Source organism: Mirounga leonina, unplaced genomic scaffold, assembly GCF_011800145.1.
Source record: "Mirounga leonina isolate KUSES-001 unplaced genomic scaffold, KU_Mleo_1.0 Mir_168, whole genome shotgun sequence".
Classification (NCBI taxonomy): Eukaryota; Metazoa; Chordata; class Mammalia; order Carnivora; family Phocidae; genus Mirounga; species Mirounga leonina.
Genome location: NW_023270426.1, coordinates 48959000 through 48982691, shown reverse-complemented (window position 1 = coordinate 48982691; position 23692 = coordinate 48959000). Strand labels below are relative to the sequence as shown.

General features: G+C 39.6%; 1 protein-coding gene and 1 pseudogene across 1 annotated transcript in view; one reads left to right on the top strand and one right to left on the bottom strand.

The window, feature by feature from the left end:
* The first annotated feature begins 3589 nt into the window (after positions 1-3589).
* The window catches only part of TBCA (tubulin folding cofactor A), an 86402-nt gene continuing 66299 nt past the window's right edge, over positions 3590-23692 (top strand). Inside the window, exon 1 of the mRNA XM_035014703.1 lies at positions 3590-3761. Coding sequence (XP_034870594.1) covers positions 3709-3761 — 53 coding nt within the window. The 5' untranslated portion in view covers positions 3590-3708. The remainder of the gene's footprint in view (positions 3762-23692) is intronic.
* On the bottom strand, positions 10639-10919 carry LOC118016924 (annotated as a pseudogene).

Below are 23692 nucleotides of genomic sequence, written 5' to 3'. Positions count from 1 at the left end.
TGGATAAATGGAACAGGGAAAGAAGGAAAGGAAATTCAAGCGTGGATTATTGAGTTTGTCAGTTGCTACAGGTGACTGGTATTTGATTCCATGGGATCAACTGAAGAGTTTTATGAAATATGTCTACTGCATGGAGACCTAAGAAGGGGAGCATTTGAAGTACTGGGTTGTGCACACATGTGTACTGAGAAGTTTCCCATGCCTGTCTCCTGTCCCTGTGGGGCTCTGGACCATGCCTGAAGCAAGGCACTTCCAGACTGCAGTCCTGCAATGCTGGTCAAAGCCTGAGTGTGGACTGGGTTGCCACTGAAGTGGCTCCAGTTAGAGGGAGGGCCAAGAGAATTTGAAAAAAATGTACAAGTAGCAGTGAAGAAAGTGGATCTTCTAGATCTCTTCAGAAGGGGTGCAATTCTTAATGATGAAGGAAACATTTCAAGTCTTACCAGCACCCAGAAGTAATTATCAGAGACGTTTCACAAAAATATACTTGTACCAACAGTACTTCTTGATTTAAGTTATTTCTCCAGGGATGTCTTCTCCCGCTGGCCACCTGGTTTTACTCAACAGAAGTATAGCATCAGAGCAACTGCATGTTAGCCCTGTATAAGTCTCAGTGCATGCAGCTTGTCTCAGAGTTCCAGGAAGGTAAAGACATGACCAGTCCTTTGTTTGTGTCAAAATTAGAGATCTATCTCAGTCCCATATTTGACTTTTCTTTAACTCAGAAAAAACTTACTATGCATCTCCTAAGAACTAGGCATTGACCTTGGTGCTGAGGAGACTAAGAGGAATGTATTGTGGTCTCTAATCTTGAGGAGCTTGGAGTCAATTGGGAGAGAATGGCATGGAGAGATGGCAAGACTGAGTTCATAGCTCTGTAAGCGTATGGGGAAAACAACTTGTTGTTTGTGAGGCAATCTGCAGTGAAAAATATTACCACAACCCTCCAAGATTAGCAAGGGAAGAATTGCCACTCAGGGAGGAGATAACTACACTTTCCTCTTGCTCTGACAGATTCTCCCAGTTTGGGGGCATCTCTTCAACCCTCAATCTCAAATGCTGATAAATGTATCCCTTAAAGAGTAGCCTACGGATTCATTCCTATAGTTCACCTAAGTCCCAGGCTGGAATATTTAAAAACAACTCAATTAAGATTTAAGGATAACAGAACAAAAGGATGCCAAACAGTGAGAAATGCAGTTTACATAGTTTGTATTTCTTTTCTTTTACTTCCTTTTTTTAAATTTTAAAGCAGCCTGGCTTGGAGCCCAACATGGGACTTGAATTCACAATGCCAAGATCAAGACATGAGCTGAGATCAAGAGTTGGATGCCCAACTGACTGAGCCATTCAGATGCCCCATCATGTACATTTCTATATTCATATGAATGTGCATCCTATTGTGTTCTTAGTTTCCTGTTTAGGGCCTCATTTCCAGATTACTTATTTATTTAATGAACGCTTTGTATGGGGCTTAATAAGTACCAGCACTATCCTAAGCACTTTACAAATGTTAACTTATTTTAAGCTTTATAACAATCTGGTGAGGTGGGTATTATTATCACCGACATTTTAAAGAGGAAAAAACTGTGGCATTGAGTGGTTAGTAACTTGTCCAGTTTTACACAGTTAGTAAGAAGCAGAGCTATGATGTGACCTTAGGCAGTCAGGGCCAGAGCTCATGCTCTTAACCACTACTCTAAACTCCTGACACTGGGAACAATTTCACCTGATTCCCTATCCTTAAGGGTGGGCCAAACTCCATGATCTTAACGCATAGCCTCAAGTATACAATATAACATATACAGACACAGATTAAACACACACTGTCCTTGAGGGCCTGGGCATGGGCCTGGGTACACACAGCAGCAGCATCTGTCTTTGGGTTATAGTAATTACTGGTTTACAGTAAAGTCACAGATGATACAAAATCATTAAAATAAAGAAATAAAAGGACAAAAGGGTAGAGATGGAGTTGGGGGTTGGAAAAGACAGTTGGTATTTACATCAGAAAACCTAGGCTGAGGGAAACTCCTGCAAATCAGTGTACGACTTAGCTCTGAAATTCTGGAAATCAAGGAAAAAGAATATGAAGAGTACATGGCTTTTATTGCCTGACTGAAGGAAGATCCTTGATGATAGCAAGAGCCCTAGCTGCACAATCTTTCGGTCTGTGGGTTTGGCTGCTGTTGTTTCTTTGCCTTAAAAGGGCTCCCAGTAACTTTATATTAATGATCTACTAGATTTCTAACTGTAGCATTTTGCTTTGGTGACTCTGCTGTTTTTTTGTTTTGTTTTGGAACCCCATCCTTCCCCTCCACCAGTATGTCATAAATTTGCTGTGTCACTTGAATTGTATTTCAGTGTGCCAGCCAGTCGGATGACATTATTTACTGAATTTTAGCATCTGCTGTGTATGGAACCTGGTGTTAAAGGACTTTCAAACAATAGTTTTTAAAAGAAATATACTAAAAATAAAATTTAATATTGGGTGATTCGAAAGCATTCAGGCAGCATTGAATAGGCAGGGGTCAGTCATGGTAGCCTTTTCCAGAAGGTGGGTTTTAATCCTGGATTTAAACTAAGGGTCTTGGACTGGCAGGGGTGGAAGAGTGTTCCAGAGTTAACCATGACAGCCAGAATGAGGAAATCAAGTGTAGGGAATGGAAAAGACAATCAGGTAGATGTCTTTGAAAGATGACACCAAGAAATAAGAAAACAAAGGAGGCTCTGCCCTGCATCCTTTGGGGGACTCCATCAGGAAGAGGCTGACCCGGGGTGCACTTCATTTTATGCAACAGACACAACGCCTGAGAGTATAAAATAAGAGTAAAAAGTGGAGCGTCTACTGTGCATCAGGCACTGAGATTTAATTTTCGTATCTACTCTGTAAAGTGGGAATTATTTTCATTTTGCACACAAGGCAGTGGGCTCAGCAGTGAGGTTAAGTGGCCCATGTGCCCAGTGTTGTCCAATTATTATACCGTGGAACCTCCGAAGTCAATCGGGTTGTGTGACCACGAAGCCCAAGCTTTTGTATGCCACATACATTTTTGTAACTTGAATATTGAAGATAAGCAAGTGGTGAGGATTATTTGAATAAGTCCTAGAGTCCTTTCTTCTGTGAGTTACATGTCTACAAACATGTTTTGCAAAGGTCCGAGGTAGAGATTTTCTTGACTGAGTGCATGATGTTAGTTTATTTCATCAAACATACATTACTTTGCCCCATTTGACACCAGATAATGACACCGAAAATATCCTTAATACAATTTTTAGGTCATTCCGTCCATTAGGCAGATAATTTCGCAAAGCAATGTCATGGCCAAACCAATCTACCGGGGAAGGTAACTGAAGTTTCCCACAACGCCCAGGCTGTGGAGACCGGGAAAAGTGTAACTCGCGTCCACACTGAAAGAAAGGCTGTTCAAACACTAAAAGGAAGGCTGTCCGAGCGAGACGAGGGTAGGCTCCACGAGGGGGAAAGTGGGTGGAGGCGGATGACAGCCGCTGCGCGGAGTGACCCGCCCTGGGCCCGCGGGCCTCCGACCCCGCCCGTCGGTGTGGCCCGGCACCAGGGCCGCGCCGGGGCCTGCGCATGCGCGCGGGGCCACGGCGCCTACGCCGACACTACCACCTCCTACGCGCCGTCTTCCGCCGCTGTTACCCTAGCTCTCCACCCTTCCGTCCCGCGGCGCCCGAGTGGTCATGGCCGATCCTCGCGTGAGGCAGATCAAGATCAAAACCGGCGTGGTGAAGCGGTAAGGAGCCGCGAGCAGCGCACACGCCGCCGCCTCTCCTTCGCCTTATGGCGGTCCGAGAGGCCGGGCGGAGCGCAGGCCCAAAGCGGGCTCGGGACTCCAGGCCTCACCTGGGGCTCCGCGGCCGGGACGCGGCGGGGACGCGTCGGTGCCTGAGCCCGCGGGCCGGGACACCCCCCCGCCCCCGCCCCCGCCCCGGCCCCGGCCGTCTTTCTCCTAGAGAACCGAACCGTTGGGCGGCGGGGTCGGCGCGGCCCCGCCCCTCGGGCGCCGGCGGTAGAGGAGACCGGGGAGCGGCGGCCGGGGAGGTGGAGGGGCGGCGGCCCGGAGCCGGAGGCGGCGCCGTTCGGGGTCGTACCTCCGGGGTGCGCGCGTCGCGGGTCTCCCTGCCCAGCTTGATTGGTGGGGGGCGGATTCAGTCCATTACCTGCCCTCAGATGGATGCGCAAGCCCGTTCTGAGGTTTAGCGGGGACGCCGAGAGCCCGGCCCTCAAAAATGAGGCCTTGCTGGGGCCCTGTGATCTAACATGGCAGGCGGGACTCCCAGTCTCTAAGAACTTGCAGCACACTCACCAAACTTCTGTGGCCTATTTCTCCCCTCCGTCAGTTTCCCCGAAGTTCGCCCCCGAAGCTGTGGGATGCTGTTGAAATAACTATCCTGGGTAGGCCCGTCCTGTAATTGGCCATAATTCTGAGTGCCGTTGGACACTTCAGTACTTCCTAGATTTTTATGCTGCAGACCCAGGAACATCAAACTTTTTGATGAGGCATGCTCGGAGAAAAGATAAACAGCCCCCAGAAGAAGCAGGCTATTTTGCAGTAGAAGTAAATGTCTAATGCTAGCCGTCTGGCTTCTTCCTCCCTTTCCTCTCCACCTTTCCTCCCTTTGTTGATAATTTCCACCGGAGGAAGGACAGGCAAAGGGAAGAATAAATTCACTTAACTAAGGTACTGCCTCTGAGGATCGCACTACTTTCCTAGAAGCTTTATTGTTACGGCAGTAGGAAGATTCTGCGAGTAGTAGTCAAGTGAACAGCCTTTTCTCAAGTGAGAGAAAAATCAAATCTTGATTCTGCCATTTATTATATGTTGCTGAATACCTTACATTGCACCGTGCCTCGGTTACCTCATCTGTAAAGTGGAGTTAGTAGCCACCTCCTGCAGTTCTTGCAAGAAATGCCTGCTGTGCTTTTTAACCCAGTATGTGGCAAATAGTAAGTGGCTAGTTAATGTTAACTTAGTAGTATTGTTTATGTACCTGTTTTACAAATGAGAAGCTGAGGTTTAATGAAGTTAAAGTAGAAAAACTAAACTCGTGCTAGTTAATGGCAGAACAGGGAAAAGAACCAAAGTTTCTGATCTACAACTATTTAAGCTGCAATGCTGTAAAAAAGAGTATTTTTAAAGATGTGTGAAATAGGGGAATTGACATGTATAATTGAAAATATAAATAATTTGCACTGTCACTCACCCTAGAATTCTGTTGTTCACTTTTGCTAGGTTTTGTTTGTCATTTTAGTAGATCTATTTGGCAGAAGTACCAGGGTATCACGGAGAGTGCTTTAGGCCAAAAGTCATGAGAAATGACTCCTGATGATAGTTTTCCATTAATTACCTGTATGATCTTGTCATTTCTCATCCTAATGATCTACACTAGTTTATAAAATTAGTTCCAGTAGTTATATGATTATAATACATATTCTAGAGAAAACACACCCATTTAAATAATTAATAAGCTAAGTTTTTAGGCTTTCAAAAATTGTCAAGCGCATATGGAAATAGCTTGGAAATAAAGTTTGGTTTTCAATTTATTTCAATAGAGCATTATCAAACTTTAATTTTGATTCTTTGTACTTCAGTACAAAAAATTTACCATTTTTGTGAAACCCCTTCATAATTTACTATTTACTTAAAATTTATGTATTTACTCAAATTGCTTATAAATTACTGGAAATGTCTACCACAGATTTTTTTCATGGTTTTTCTAAGGACATTTTGGTGTAGAGCTTCCCCATTTGTAGTAAAAGGAGATACGTTCTTTAATAAACCTAAAATTTCTATTTTAACTGTTCATTATTTATATTTTACCTTGGTAGACAACCATCTAAATCCATAAATATTGTTCCCTGTCTCTCTTCTGTTATTTTTTGCCAGAAAGTTATTTTGCTGATTTCACCTTTTGCCTTAGTGTCCTATTTTTTAAATTCTACATTTTACTTCAGCAAAGAAAAAAGTAGATAATGCAAGATACAGCGGCAACATATTAATAATTTTTAGGGTGGAATGATCATGGGCTTCATTATGTTCTTCTCTGTATGTGTTTAAAATTTTTATAATAAAAAGGTCTTCAAAGGTATGCATTTCTCTCCTCTCCAAATTTAGTTTCAAAGACTTCTTGATTAGTTTCATGATTCAGACATGTTCTTGGTTTTGTGAACAGGCTTCTGTTCAGTGGTTTCTTAAAGCAATGGTCTAAAAACCAATTTCTGTTCTTTTTTTTAGCCAGATGTTCATTTCCCATAGCCTCATTTCTCTTCAGAAGTCACAACTTTTATTTGAAAGAAGACATTTAAAGTCATCATTCCTGTCTCCCAATTATTTCAGGTTTTCTCTCCAGGAGTTGAGAGCCATTAGAATTATATTCTAGTTATAAGTTCTAGAGTTCAGTTTGGGTGGCTTTCCTAGGGAGGGTGAATTCTTAGAGTTAGTGTCTAATCAGTCTGCTAGAATACTTCAGGGATCCAGAAGTTCCCTGTAGTGGATTTTAGTAAGAAATCTGAGCAGGGATGGGGAAAGTTATAAGAGTATGGATATAGGCAGTAAGTAGATGATGGTATGTGGCAACAGAGAGATCAATGAATGAAAGATGTGAGTCTCAGCATGTTGGCAGAATGGTGAAGGCAGTCCAGTGATGGCAAATCACATTAGACAGGAAAGTAGAAGCAAGTTTCAGGATTTTAGGTTAGGCCCTAAGGAAATAGGCAGAAGCCTTACAGTACCCTAGGCCTAAAGAAACTTTGTTATCTCATATGGTAACAAAGGGAGAGGATCAGATTGCTGGAAATAGGTTTTGAGAAAGAGGTTAGAACTCTAGAAACAAGGAAAGAGTCCAGTTACTAAGAATGGCTTATAAGAGTTGGACAGCAATGAGGCTACCTTGGTACTGAGCCTCTCAAGGGCTCCTTAAATATCCCCTTCCCAGTAACAGGATTGTTTTTCCAGAGCTAATTATGGCTGTAAGAGATGTGTGCAGTTTCTTCAAGCAGCAGCCTTTGTTCACATGTGACTCATTATTTAATGAGTGTTAGTTGGTGGGTTCGGGTCTGGCACCAAGATCCATGTTTCAGGCTTTTGCTAGACCTACTGGTATCTGTCACTGGGTCACAGCTAATGTAGCAGCCTAGCAGGGTGTTATCAAATATCACTCCAATTTTCGTTTTCTCCAGTGCATAACTGAAAATCCCCCCTCCCTTTTTTTGATATCTTGGTGGCATCAGTTGTCCCAGTTTACCTGGGATTGAGGGGTTTCTAAGATGTAGACTCTTGGGTGCTAAGACTGGGAAAGTCTCAGGCAAACCAGGATGATTTGTATTAGTACTTCTGCTGTAACTAGCTAGCATACCACTGTTTTGTGTGCCATGATTTATTTGGAGGCTATCTGCTGATAATACAACTGTGAATTGAATGTTGTACCTTACTTAAATTAAAACTTAACTGTGTCCTATAAATATGAATCCTTGCCAGAGTAGTTTTCTGTATCAATTTAAATTGTTAGGGATTTAGAAAATAACTTTTATTAAAGTAGAAGAAAATCGAGGCTCAATGTTTTAAATGTTGATATGGTATTTCAGCTTAATGATCTATGTCTGCTGTAAATTCCCAAGTAAGATTTGTGTTTATAAAATAAGTTTTTTTTACTAGATTTATGGTAAGTACAAGAATACTTATGCAAAAACAAAATGTTATGCATTTAACATAAAAGTTTATTTAATAACCTTAAAGCCAACTTATTTTCAATAAAGCTTGCTAAACTAGGGACGCCTGGGTGGCTCAGTCGGTTAAGCGTCTGCCTTCGGCTCAGGTCACGATCCCAGGGTCCTGGGATCGAGTCCCGCATCAGGCTCCCTGCTCCGCGGGGAGCCTGCTTCTCCCTCTGCCTCTGCCTCTCTCTCTCTCTCTCTCTCTCTATCTCTCATGAATAAATAAATAAAATCTTTAAAAAAAAAAACTTGCTAAACTAGCCCACTGGTGAGTGAATTAACTGATTAAAAATACTTTTTTAAATATATCTTTTTTATAACCATTTTAGATTGGTAATGGTTTAAAATCCAACGTGAACAAAGAATGTTAGGGCATTGGAAATAGCACTGACATTGGCCCATAGTTTTCCTCTGATTAAATGAAAGTGACACCAGTAGATTAGAATGAGACTAGGACAATTCACACTGCAATTGTGTTAGTTTAACTTTAACAATCTTTTAACACTCTTGTTTAAATGTAGCTGACATACCATAATTACAAATCTACAAGCCTTGATTATAGAATTTTACATCATGAATCAGTGGGGAAATTGTATTGATTTTTTTTTTAAGCAAGCACCTTTCCCAAACTGGCATCTTCCCAAATATGTGTATACCTTTACCTCTGATATACAACTGTGTATGATATATATACTATGTACAGCAGACATAATAACAACATAAAAGTTAAGTAAAATTTCCATGTTAATAAATATATATTCATATGTAATGTATATAATACACTATATTGACATACATTGTGTATGTATACTGAATATATTTATTGTACTGACATAAAAGTGAAAAATAGGAATGACACATATGTTTGCATAGACATAGATGTAGTTTTCCCCCTGTAGCTGTAGTTGTTTATATACTTCTTATATTTAAAGTAAAAATGGATAGAAGTGTGGTGGACAGTATCTGGGAGAGGTTAAGGACATAGCCCTGAAAATTTCCTGTAAGGTTTAGTAGCTTTTTTATCTTTTCTCCCACATCATACCCCTTTGATTTGAATTAAAGTAAGTTCAGCCAAAATGGCCAACTTCCTGCCTTGAAATTTAGCCAACTCCTTTTGGAATTTCTGTAATGTATTCAGTTCTCTAAAGCGATGGTCAAAGGCAGTGTCAGAATGGATTGCAGGTGGTCAGCTCTTCACCACCTTCTGCCAACTACTTGGCAAGCAGTGACTTTTAGGAGCTACACAGCTGGCAACCAGATGTCTCTTCAAGCTGGAAAGGGAGAAAGCTAAGGCCACTCATGACCATGGTTTTCCCAACACAAGCTATATTATTCTGTAAGTTAAATGTGGAAGTGAAAGATCTTTTGACCTGTGTGTGTGTGTGTGTGTGTGTGTGTACGTGTGAATGTGTTCTGTGTCTTCATTGCATTTTTTGTTTGGTAGAAAATTTTGAAAATATGTAGTAGAGCAAAGTTGGAAAATTTTGTTATTAATGACTAGTCCACAACCCTTAGAATATAAATGCTTGGATGTGTGATCTATGTATTCCAGGGTTCCATTTCCTATAATGATGCTATTTTATTTGCCTAGAGCTGATTTCTATTTTGTTATTTTTTTTTTTTTAGGAGAGACTTTAAAAAAAAAATTATTTTAGAGAGAGAGCACAGAGGTAGAGGGAGAGAGTCTCAGGCAGACTCCACGCTGAGTGTGGATCTCACGACCCTGAGATCATGACTTGAGCCCAAACCAAGAGTTGGATGCTTAACCCACTGAGCTACCCAGGGGCCCCTAGAGGTGATTTTTAAAAAACATCAATCATATGAGGGATCCAGAGATCATTTATTTAGCAGCTTCACTCAGAACCTACATCTTTGAGTCACTTGGTATAGCGTTGGCATATAATAAATACTCAACAAAAGTCTTTCCAGTGAAGAAATGAAGGCACATAATAAATACTCAACAAAAGTCTTTCCATTAAACAAATGAATGAATGGAACCTTATTCTGTGAGGATTTTTTAATATAATAAGCAGTAGGGAGCCATTGAATCAGTTACAGTAAGACAGTATAATAGTTACTATAGCTATTTATTGTTGCAGTTTGAGTTAAACAAATAGAATCCCAGGCTCCACTTAATACATACTATATATGGGACCCCAGACAAGTTAGTCAACCTTTTAAAAGCCACAGTTTTCTTAGCTGAAAAATGGGTTAATAATATCTTTCTCATAGTGTTGTTGGGAGAATTAAGTAAGTGAATCATGTAAAGCAGTTGGCCAAATGCCTGATTGGTAGTAAATGTTTAGTTATGTTAACTGCTGTCATTATTATCATCATCACCATTCTGTAGTTACATAAAGTGTGGATATAGGGCATAAAGATGAATGATCTGATCCCCTGGAGAGACTGTGAAACTTGCTTTCTTTTAAATTGTGATAAAAATTTGCTTTTCAGTTGTTTGTTATGTTCACTGATTGGCTGCAGAGAGAGAAGGGAGGAAGATGAAGCTTGTGTTTTTGAGTCATCTATAGGACTTTGTAATGGCCATCTTTCTATAAGCTGCTGAGGCAGTGATGCCCTACTTACTCTAAAAATCTCTTTATATCAGTGACAAAAATCTCTTTATATCAGTGACGTTGTCTTTTTAACAGTTTAAAAAATACTGTATCAATATTATTAACACAATATAACAAAGCCAGTAACAAAGCCAGTTTCACTCTTAGTGCATTTCTGTAAAGTTTATTGTAGGGAAGAGTAGTCAAGGGAGTTTTTGAGAGCTGTTATTCTAAAATGTATAAATGATTCACTACAATTGTCAAAAGACATTCTTTCTTTTCTTTCTTTCTTTTTTTTAAAACCAAAATATTTATTTTGTGATTAATCAGTCGTTGAAATCCTTAAGATGAGCTGGATGCTGCAACAGCTGCCCTCTTGGGTTTAGGCGTTGTTCCTTCATGAATCTGTGGTATACAATTTTTAGGTGCTTCATTCAACTGGTCCCAGTGGTATTTCGTCTCTTAGCCTTGGTGCTCCAGTTATACTTTCTCTTCTGCTTGGCAAGATAGCCACATTTGCCACAGGTGGACTTCTGAAGGCAGTAGACCTTAGAGCCACAGTAGGGGCACAACGTGTGTATCTTACTGCTATACTTTCCAAATGATGAAGTCCCCTTCCTCATCTCTTTTCTCTGGCTGAGACCAAAGAGCAACATTCTTACAATTCTAATGCTAGATTATTGTTATTTCCAAACCCTCCTTTATCTTTGGTTTTTATCTTTTTGGGTTTTTTTTTTTTTAAGGATTTATTTGAGAGAAAGAGAGTGAGAGAGCGTGGAGAGCTCGCACAGTGGGGAGGGGCTGAGGGAGAGGGAGAAAGAAACCCAAGCCCACTCTGCATTGAACACAGAGCCTGATGCAGGGCTTAATCTCACGACTCTGAGATCATAACCTGAGCTGAAATTAAGAGCCCGAGGCGTAGGTGACTGCGCCACCCAGGCACCCCAAGGTTTTTATCTTTGGTTTTTAACTGAGTTCCCTGTTTATTGTTGTCATTGAGATCCTTTAACTTGTGCTAAAGAAGTATCTTAGGGAGTCTTATGTATATACATGCGTTCTAACTCACAGTTTGTCTATAAAGGTTATCAGAACAAGTAGGCATGTACTTTTTAACTGAATGACCCTCAGGTTCTGAGCAGTACTAGATGGCATGCTTTTAATATGGCATCCATTGCCTGAAAAACATCTGTACTCTATGAAATTTTTGAAGACCTATAAATCTACTGAAATGTATTTCCACTTAGATTACTGGTATAGCATTGTAATTTTGATCTCCCAAGCCTAGAATGTTAAGTTCTAAGGATTCTGCATTATGTCAAGATATACAAAGATTTTCTTAAGGCCATGCAGTTTTTGTCACCTTTTTAGGGACCAGAGGGGTGGTGTCTAACACACTGCTTTTTACAAAGTAGACATTTAATACATACTTGTCAGTCGAGTTACAGAATGGAGGGAACTAGAGAAGAGGTCAGTTGGATGCCCGGGAACAGCTCAAGAATCTGGAAAAAGAAGTTGCTTTATAACAGTGAGAGATGGAGAAAGTTGATGAATACTCTCTTTAAACTTCAGGAGCAACAGAACTAGCTCTAATAATCTCAGCCTTCAAAGACTTGTCAAGATAGTACTTTTATTAGAGAAACAAGGTAAGAAAATAATTTATATCAAGGATTTGTTTAAAAGTTAACTTTACAGCATTTTTAAGCTATGTTGGAGACTACTGTAGAAAAATTTTTAATTATTAAAGTTCGATCAAGAAATGTTTTGTAGTTTACCTAGAGCTAACCAGAACACTGTCTCCCTTTGATTGTAATTTAATAGAGGTAGGTGTATGTGTATGTGTGTTACTGTCCATTGTTAAGTTACTTACAAAAATAGGCTCACACACTGCAGGGTTTTGTTTTTTTTTTTTTTTTAAGATTTTATTTATTTGAGAGAGAGAGAGAGAAACAGCATGAGAGGGTCAGAGGGAGAAGCAGGCTCCCCGCTGAGCCAGGAGCCCGATGCGGGACTCGATCCCAGGACTCCAGGATCATGACCTGAGCTGAAGGCAGTTGCCCAACCAACTGAGCCACCCAGGTGCCCCAGGGTTTTTTGTTTTTTTTTAAATCTAAGAAAAATAGTAGAGTTATAGGTAAATTGAAATCTTATTATGAGCAGTAGGTGGTATTCCAGAGAAGCTAAAATAGCAAAGTTTTGGCTCGGTCCTTAAGAAATCTGTGCCGTTAAGTTATGCAGTGTACATGTATTGGGATATTTATTCTTAGAACTTCAAGTATCACTTTATGTAAATCCCTGATCTCTAGCTTTATCCTGAACTTTAGACTCATTTTAAAGTATTGAATGAATGCCCTTATTTTAGTTTTCACTAAATCTGTTTTCACTCCATCTGATTTCACGCCATTTGACACCAAACTGATTACCTTCTCAAATCTGATCCTCTTCACCTGTTTTCTTTTATGCAGAAAAATTATTATTTTTAAAAACCTGCCTTGTTTTTCTTTCTTTCTTTTTTTTTTTTTAAAGATTTCACTCATTTATTTGACAGAGAGCACAAGCAGGAGGAGCAGCAGAGGGAAAGGGAGAAGCAGGCTCCGCACTGAGTAGGGAGCCTGATGCTGGGCTTGATCCCAGGACCCTGGGATCATGACCTGAGCTGAAGGCAGACTCCTAACCAGTTGAGCCACCCAGGGCCCCGAGCAGTAATTATTTTATGTATAAAAAAAAAAAATGCAGAGAAAACCCAATAAACCCGAAATGAAACACTATAGGTACATTTGAAGTGCCCTTTCTGAGTCAGTTCCTCTCCCTCTTTGCCTGTAATTTTTATTCTTAATTTGACTTCATCATTTCCATGCATATTTTAAACTTTTAATTTATACTGGAGATACATAAACCATATTATAATATGTCCTGTGAACTTAACATTGTATAACAAAACATATCTGGAAGGATACCCAGGAAACTAGTCATATTGGTTGTCTCCTGGAAGGAAAGCTGTATAACTGGAGGGAGGACAAGAATGGGAGGAAATTTTTATAATTTTAAATCATGTGTTACTTATCAAAATATAAATTAAGAAATTTTACATTGTAAATAGTGTAACTATTCGTAAATTCATAAATATTCATACCTATGAAACTTTTTATTTTCATGCATCTTAATATTACTGTTTTTGAGACTCATGTTGAAACATGTAGCTCTAATTCATTCTTTTGTTTGAACGTACTAGTGTTTTTTTTTCATTCTCGTGTTTATGGACATTTAGGTTTTTTGTGCGTAATGTTACTGTTTTTGAGACTTCATGTTGGAACATGTAGCTCTAATTCATTCTCTTATGTGAATGCACTAGTGTTTTTTTTTCATTCTAGGCTTGATGGATATTTAGGTTGCTTTTCCACTCATTTTTCACTTTTACAAATAATGCTACCATGTAATTTGTTAATTATGGCTCCTAGTGCACATATATAACAGTTAGTGTAAGGCAGAATTTCTCAAGGAGTGGGCCCTGAGTGGATTATAGTTGTGTGGAGATACAGCTCTCCTTTAACCTTCAGGATTATCAGGTGTGGCAAGAACAATGGTGGGATAATACGAGGGAAGAGCCTTTCATACTGAAGAAACAGTAAATACAAAGGCTTGACAAACAGAGCCAGGGTGGCTAGTTTGAGGAACAGCAACCAAGTGAGATAGAAGAGGAGAGGGGTAGGAGACACACCAAGAAGTAGGAGGGAGAGGGTACAGTTCTTATGGGGTCTAGTTTGTAAGGATTTGGGCTTGAGTCTCAGATCAGATGACACCACCTCTGTAGAAGTTTCCCTGGCTTTCTCCAAAGTTAGTGTTTCCCTGTCTGTGTTCTCAAAGAACTTTGTAGTTTTGGGTAAGATAGTACTAAAAATACATTATCTGTTGAATTCACTAGACTAGTGGTTTTCAAAGTATGGTCTAGAAGTCCCTTGGGGTCTCTGAGACACTTTCAGTGTGTCTGCAAGGTAGAAGTTATTTTCATAGTAATACTGAGACATTATTTGCCTTTTTCACTTTAATTTGCTCACAGTTTTATAGTGGAGTTTTCCAAAGGCTATATGGTACGTGATAGTGCAATAGATTGAATGCAGAAAATATGAAAATCTAGATGCTTCTATTAGTATATACATTTTAAAAATTTGCAAAAATGTAAAACATTTGTTAAGTGAATTAAATACATATAATTTTTTAATTTTCAAAACTTTTTAAGAATATCTTAATTTTAATTAATACAATAAGCATTGATATAATTCATATAAATAAAAGCTCCTTGGGGTCCTGTGATAGTGTGATTTATAAAAAGAAATATATGGGAAAGATGGTGGAGGAGTAGGGGGCCCTATTTCAGCTGGTCCCCGGAATTGAGCTGGATATCTACCAGACCACTCTGAGCACCCACGAAACCAGCCTGAGGTGTAAGAAGATCTGGATCTCTACAGACAGAATACCGCAGGCGGTTGGTTTTGAGGTACAAAGTGGGGAGCCATGATTCTGCGGACAGATATCGGAGGATAAACGGCAGTGGGAGGGTGCCTGGCTGTGGGGATCCTACACCGCTGGGGAGCGACAGCCTCACGCGCTGGGGATGGGGCGCAGACTCACAGACCGGTAGCAGCAGGGAAAGGACTTTAGGGCAGCCCCTGGGGCGGAAATCCTGAGCGGCGGGGTCGCGTGTGCACGAACTGGGAGCGGCTGGCAGTTTTAGAAGCACAAAGGGCAGAGACGTGCCCCGACCTGGAGGCAGGACTGGGAGTGCTGCGGAGGGGCGCACAACCCAGGCCGCTGCAGTTTATAGCAGCATGGACAGAAACAGAGACGGTGTGGCCTGGAGAGCTCACTGAAGAACAGACTGCGATCTCTCTGCTTGGAGGCAGAGGGTTGGAAACAGTCTCTTCTGCTCTGACTCGTGGAAGAGACGCGGAAAGCCGCCAGGGAGAGGCGCCAGAGAACAAAAGCCCCAAAGACTGATTCCCACTGAGCCCATCCCCCGCCACAGGGGCGCAGGGAAACTCCGCCCAAACAGGGTTGTCTGAGTAACAGCGCGGCAGGCCCCTCCCACAGAAGACAGGCTGGGAAAACGAGGCCAGCAACCCTAAGGTCCCAAGAAAACAGGTGCATCTTGCTTGGGTTCTGGTCAATAATTTGGACTCTATACATTCCCTCAAACACCCATAAACAGAATGACTAGGAGGAGGAGCCCCCAAAACAGAAAAGACTCAGAGATTATGACTTATGCTGCAGATTTACAAATGGATGCAGACATAACCAAGATGTCAGAGATGGAATTCAGGCTAGCAATTATGAAGACAATGGCTAGAATGGAGAAATCAATTAATGGCAACATAAGAGTCTCTAAGGGCAGAAATAAAAGGTGAATTGGCAGAACTTAAAAATGCTATCAATGAGATCCAATCCAATCTAGATAATGTAACAGCTAGGGTAACTGAGACAGAAGAGAGAATAAGCGATCTGGAAGACAGTATAATAAATAAAAAGGGATGAGAGGAGGCCAGGGAAAAACAACTCAGAATCCATGAAAATAGAATCAGAGAAATAAGTGACACCATGAAGCGTTCCAATGTCAGAATAATTGGAATCCCAGAGGAAGTGGAGAGAGAGAGAGAGAGAGAGGACTAGAAGATGTATTTGAGCAAATCGTAGCTGAGAACTTCCTTAATCTGGGGAATGAAACAAACATTCGCGTCCTAGAGGCAGAGAGGACCCCTCCCAAGATCAAGGAAAGCAGGCCAGCACCCCGGCATGTAATAGTAAAACTTGCAAATCTTAGAACCAAGGAAACCATCTTAAGGGCAGTTAGGGGGAAGGGATTCCTTACATACAGAGGGAGGAACATCAGAATAACGTCAGACCTAACCACAGAGACCTGGCAAGCCAGAAAGGCCTGGCAAGACATATTCAGGGTACGAAATGAGAAGAACATGCAGCCAAGAATACTTTATCCAGCAAGGCTTTCATTTAGAACGGATGGAGAGATGCAGAGCTTCCACGACCGGCAGAAACTGAAAGAATATGTGACCACTAAGCCAGCCCTGCGAGAAATATTAAGGGGAGTTCTATAAAAGGAGAAAGATCCCAAGAGTGATACAGAAAAAAAATGTACAGGGACAATCTATAAAAACAAGGTCTTCACAGGCAACATGATGACAGTTAATTCATATCTTTCAATAATCACTCTCAATGTGAATGGCCTAAACGCTCCCATAAAACGGCACAGGGTTGCAGATTGGATAAAAAGACAGGACCCATCCATATGCTGCCTACAAGAGACTCATTTTGAACCTAAAGATACATCCAGACTGAAAGTGAAGGGATGGAGATCCATCTTCCATGCCAACGGACCTCAAAAGAAAGCTGGGGTAGCAATTCTTATATCAGACAAATTAGATTTTAAACTAAAGTCTGTAATTAGAGACACAGAAGGACACTATATCATTCTTAAAGGGTCTGTCCAACAAGAGGATCTAACAATTGTAAATATCTATGCCCCCAACATGGGAGCAGCCATCTACATAAGCCAACTGTTAACCAAAATAAAGAGTCATATTGATAACAATACGTTAATTGTAGGAGACCTCAATACTCCACTCTCAGCAATGGACAGATCATCTAAGCAGAAAATCAACAAGGAAACAAGAGCATTGAATGATACATTGGACCAGATGGACCTCATAGATACTTACAGAACATTCCACCCTAAAACAACAGAATACTCATTCTTCTCGAGCACACAAGGAACTTTCTCCAGAATAGACCACATACTGGGTCACAAATCAGGTCTCAACCGATACCAAAAGGTCGAGATTATTCCCTGCATATACTCAGACCACAATGCTTTAAAACTGGAACTCAATCACAAGAAAAAAATTGGCAGAAATTCAAACACTTGGAAGCTAAAGACCATTCTGCTCAAGAATGTTTGGGTCAACCAGGAAATCAAAGAAGAACTTAAACAATTCATGGAAATCAATGAGAACAAAAACACATCGGTCCAGAACCTATGGGATACTGCAAAGGCGGTCCTAAGGGGGAATACATAGCCATTCAAGCCTCACTCAAAAAAATAGAAAAATCCCGAATTCACCAACTAACTACACACCTTAAAGAACTAGAGAAAAAGCAACAAACGATGCCTAAGCCACGCATTAGAAGAGAAATAATTAAAATTAGATCAGAAATCAATGAATTAGAAACCAGAAACATAGTAGATCAGATCAATGAAACTAGAAGTTGGTTCTTTGAAAGAATAAGATCGATAAACCACTGGCCAGACTTATCCAAAAGAGAAGAGAAAGGACCCAAATTAATAAAATTATGAATGAAAGGGGGAGAGATCATGACTAACACTCAGGAAATAGAAACAATTATTAGAAATTATTAACAACTATATGCCAATAAACTGAGCAATCTGGATGAAATGGAGGCCTTCCTGGAAACCTATAAGCTGCCAAGAGTGAAACAGGAAGAAATTGACAACCTGAATAGGCCAATAACCAGTAATGAGATTGAAGCAGTGATCAAAAACCTCCCAAAAAACAAGAGTCCATGGCCTGATGGATTCCCTGGGGAATTCTACCAAACATTCAAAGAAGAAATAATACCTATTCTACTGAAGCTGTTTCAAAAAATAGAAACAGAAGGAAAACTTCCAAATTCATTCTATGAGGCCAGCATTACTTTAATCCCCAAACCAGGCAAAGACCCCATCAAAAGGAGAATTTCAGACCAATATCCCTGATGAATATGGATTCCAAAATCCTCAACAAAATCCTAGCTAATAGGATCCAACAACACATTAAAAGGATCATCCACCACGACCAAGTGGGATTTATCCCCGGGATGCAAGGGTGGTTCAACATTTGCAAATCAGTCAGTGTGATAGAACACATTACTAAGAGGAGGGAGAAGAACCATGTGGTCCTCTCAATTGATGCAGAAAAAGCGTTTGACAAAATACAACATCCTTTCTTGATTAAAACTCTTCAGAGTATAGGGATAGAGGGAACATTCCTCAAGTTCATAAAATCCATCTATGAAAAACCCACAGCGAATATCATCCTCAATGGGGAAAAGCTGAGAGCCTTTCCCTTAAGATCAGGAATACGTCAGGGATCCCCACTCTCACCACTGTTGTTCAACATAGTATTAGAAGTCCTAGCAACAGCACTCAGACTACAAGAAATAATAGGTATTCAGATTGGCAAAGAGGAAGTCAAACTCTCTCTTTTCGCAGATGACATGATACTTTATGTGGAAAACCCAAAAGACTCCACCCCCAAATTACTAGAACTCATACAGCAATTCAGTAATGTGGCAGGATACAAAATCAATGCACAGAAATCAGTTGCTTTCTTATACACTAACAATGCAACTGTAGAAAGAGAAATTAGAGAAACGATTCCATTTACAATAGCATCAAAAACCATAAGATACCTTGGAATAAACCTAACCAAAGAGGTAAAGGATCTATACTCTAGGAACTACAGAACACTCATGAAAGAAATTGAAGAAGACACAAAAAGATGAAAAAACATTCCATGCTCATGGATCGGAAGAATAAACATTGTTAAAATGTCTATGCTACCCAGAGCAATCTATACCTTCAATGCCATCCCGATCAAAATTCCAATGAGATTTTTCAAAGTGCTGGAATAAACAATCCTAAAATTTGTATGGAATCAGAAAAGACCCCGAATTGCCAAGGAAATGTTGAAAAAGAAAAACAAAGTTGGGGGCATCACGTTGCCTGATTTCAAGCTATATTACAAAGCTGTGATCACCAAGACAGCATGGTACTGGCACAAAAACAGACATAGACCAATGGAACAAAATAGAGAGCCCAGATATGGACCCTCAACTCTGATCAAATAATCTTTGACAAAGCAGGAAAAAACATGCAATGGAAAAAAGACAGTCTCTTCAATAAATGGTGCTGGGAAAATTGGACAGCCACATGCAGAAGAATGAAACCCGACCATTCTCTAACACCATTCACAAAGATAAACTCAAAGTGAATGAAAGACCTCAATGTGAGACAGGAATCCATCAAAATCCTAGAGGAGAACATAGGTAGTAACCTCTTTGACATCACCCACAGCAACTTCTTTCAAGATACATCTCCAAAAGCTAGTGAAACAAAAGCAAAAATAAACTTTTGGGACTTCATCAAGATAAAAAGCTTCTGCACAGCAAAGGAAACAGTCAATAAAACAAAGGCAACCCACAGAGTGGGAGAAGATATTTGCAAATGACACTACAGAGAAAGGGCTGGTATCCAAGATCTATAAAGAACTTCTCAAACTCAACACCCAAAAAACAATCAAGTCAAAAAGTGGGTGGAAGATATGAAAAGACACTTCTCTGAAGAAGACGTACAAATGGCTAACAGACACATGAAAAAATGTTCATCATTATTAGCCATCAGGGAAATCCAAATCAAAACCACATTGAGATACCACCTTACATCAGTTAGAATGGCAAAAATGGACAGGGAAAGAAACAACAAATGTTGGAGAGGTTGTGGAGAAAGGGGAACCCTCTTACACTGTTGGTGGGAATGCAAGTTGGTACAGCCACTTTGGAAAACAGTGTGGAGATTCCTCAAAAATTTAAAAATAGAGCTACCCTATGACCCAGCAATTGCACTACTGGGTATTTACCCCAAAGACACAGATGTAGTGAAAAGAAGGGCCATATGCACCCCAATGTTCATAGCAGCAATGTCCGCAATAGCCAAACTGTGGAAAGAGCCAAGATGCCCTTCAACAGATGAGTGAATAAAGAAGATGTGGTCCATATATACAATGGAATATTACTCGGCCATCAGAAAGGATGAATACCCAACTTTTACATCACCATGAATGGGACTGGAGATTATGCTAAGTGAAATAAGTCAAGCAGAGAAAGTCAATTATCATATGGTTTCACTTATTTGTGGAACATAAGGAATAACATGGAGGACATTAGGAGAAGGAAGGGAAAAATGGGGAGGGGATAATTGGAGGGAGAGATGAACCATGAGAGACTATGGACTCTGAGAAACAAACAGGGTTTTAGAGGGGAGGGGGGAGGGCGGATTCGTTGGCCCGGTGATGGGTATTAAGGAGGGCACGTACTGCGTGGAGCACTGAGTTTTATATGAAAATAATGGATCGTGGATCACCACATCAGAAACCAGTGATGTATGGTGACTAACATAATAAAATTTTTTAAAAAAGAAAAAAGAAAAAAAAGAAATATATGTTTGGTCTCCCTTCCCATTCCAGACACAGAGCTCCTAAAACTCTTGGAATTTCCTAAATGAAGAGAGCAATAAAGATCTTTCTTTGTGTTAAGGAGATGATTTTTGGAAAGTCCCTAGGTGTCTAACTGAAGGTTGGGGCTGTTGCCAGGGAACCAACTCTCATTAAAGGGTTGGAACTTTTAGTCCCATCCCCTGACCTCTAGGGAGGAGAAAGGGGCTAGATGTTGAATCAGTCACCAGTGGCCAATGAGTTTATCTTGCTATTTTATTTTATATAATTTTATCAGTTGTATATTGCTAAGGAGTTACATTGTTTAGTTATTTTTTAATTTGTGAGAAGAATATCTTCTAGGACTTAATATTTTTTACGCTTTGTTATGTTGGTAAGATTACCCATATTTTTACATTTAGATGTAATACATTTGTTTTGACTGTTGTATATTATTTTCTTGTGTGATAATTCCACAATTTATTTATCCATTCTTCTAGCAGTGGGCATTTGGATTGTTCCGTTATTGTGTTTCTGTGTATGTTCTTGTTCATGTCTTTGGTAATATATGAGAGTTTTTCTTGGATATTTTTCCAGGAATGGAATTGTCAGATGACAGGTATGTGGATGGTCTACTTTGTAAAATCATGCCGAACTGTTTCCCAAAGCAGTTGTACCATTTTACATTCTCAGCTGCATTCTATGAGAGTTCTTTTTGTTGATCCACATCCTCTCCAAAGCTTGGTAGATCTTAATTTTATTCTAATACTGTTTTTATTTACTTCTCATTATATAGGAAAATTATTTTGATTATTTTTTTTTCAGCAAGCATCCCCACAGATAAAGAGAGTAAAGGAGGTATGAAGCTTCAGCCTCCAACCACATACTTAATCACCTCCTTCTTCCTTGTGTAGAATAATGTATATACCTCAGGCAGCCCAGGGTTTTTTTTACCTGATGGAAAGGAGAGGTTCTTTGGAAAGATCCTTTGGAAAGTTGTCCATTTCTAGGACACTGCATTCAGTATTGAATGCCTGGGGAGTGAGGGGAGGCTTGCAGGTGGAGGTCTGGATAATGGGTTCTGAAAACCCACTTGTTGCTGGGTTGAGCAGGAGCTAAGGCTAAAGAAGGCCAACAATATTACTTTCTAAATGACCTTTTCCATGTTATTGTGTTAATTCTGTTCTTTTCCACTTTTATTGAGATATATTTTGCATATAACATTGTTTTAGTCCAAGGTGTACAACATAATTATTTGATATATGTGTGTGTGTGTGTATAGCAAAATACTACCACAATAAGTTTAGTTAACATCAGTCACCTCACATAATTTCTTTTCTTGTGATGAGAACTTTTAAGATTACTCTCTCAGCAACTTTCAGATATATAATACAGTATTGTTTTGATGGTGACTATATGTCACCATGCTGTACATTACATCCCCAGAACTTATTTATAAGTGAGAGTTTTTACTTTTGGCTACCTTTACCTATTATTCCCCCACCCTTATCTCTGGCAATCAGCAATTTGTTCTCTGTTTCTATGAGTTTGTTTTGTTTTTAGATTCCACATAAAAGTGAGATCATACAATATTTCCCTTTCTCTGTCTGGCTTATTTCACGGAGCATAATGCCATGAGTGTCCATCCATGTGTTGCAAATGGCAGGATTTCCTTCTTTTTGTGGTTGAATAATATTGCATTTTATATGTATATATACAGTTGACCCTTGAACAGTGTGGGGGTTGGGACACTGTGCAGTTGAAAATCCACTTGTAACTTTTATTCCTCCAAAATTTTACTAATAGCCTACTATTGACCAGCAACCTTACTGATAACATAAACAGTCAATTAACACATACATTGTATGTTATATGTATTATATACTGTATTCTTACAATAACATAGGCTAGAGAAAATGTTATTTAAAAAATCATAAGGAAGATGAAGTACATTTACAGTACTATACTATATTTATAAAAAAAAAAAACACATGTAAGTGAACCCATGCAGTTCAAACCTTTGTTTTTCAGGACCAACTTATATACAGCACCACATTTTCTTTATCTCTTCATCTGTCACTGGACGTTTCGGTTGTTTCCATGTCTTGGTTATTGTAAATAATGTTGCAGTGAATAGGGGAGTACAGATATCGTTTTGAGATAGTGGTATCTGTTCATTCTGATATATGATAACTTAAGTTCTTAGATTTGGCACAGCACTTCTAGAGAAGGATTTTAATTTATTCTTGATAATGTTTAATTGTTAACCTACACCGTAAGTTTTATAATTGTCATTATCATAGGTTTAAAAATCTAGTAGATGTACATACCCTTAATCTTCACTACTTGTACCCCAACCAAAAGCAAGGTGTTTATTTCCATTCATTTATATTCATTTATATTTTCTTTTATATATCCCATATAGGTCTCAAAATAGATACTTTTAAAAAATTTATATTACTCTTTAAAACTGTCATGGCATTTCTAGTATTAGATTGAATAAAAGTAGTCTCAGGAGCCAACTTTGGCTTTGTTTGTAAAAAGAATAATAATTCTAATGATTTCTGTCTTTTAAATGGGCAGTTATACATAATACTTAGTGATGACTCTGGATCTGCATTTCATACATCTTGTAGTGAACACTGTGGCTACTTCCTCAGTATCTTTTTTTTCTTGTCTTGATATTTGCCTGTATTTTCATGCCAGTATCCATCATCCGTACCCATGTACATAGAACACCTGTTGTTTGAGGAAACTGCTCCACCTCTCTCTGTTCTAGCCAGTCAAGTTCCATTTCCACAAGGTACATTTCAGAGCTCTTGCTTAGAATTCTGGCTCAGAGTATTCTGTGGCTGGCAGCCTTCCTTTAACACTTAGGGAATCTGGCTTTGGGATGAAACTTGGGTTATGGATGGCAGAATGACATACAAAGGGAAATTTCTTGATGCTCTTGTTAACTGCTAAATCAAGACAACCATGAAGTATATCCTCCCTTGGATTTTAGTTACACAAACCAAAAAATTCCTATAGTGCTTAAATTCCTTAAATTGAAATCATGTTACTTGCAACTGAGATTGAAATCCTTACTCTAATTTCTAATTTATATATACCTATGTATAATG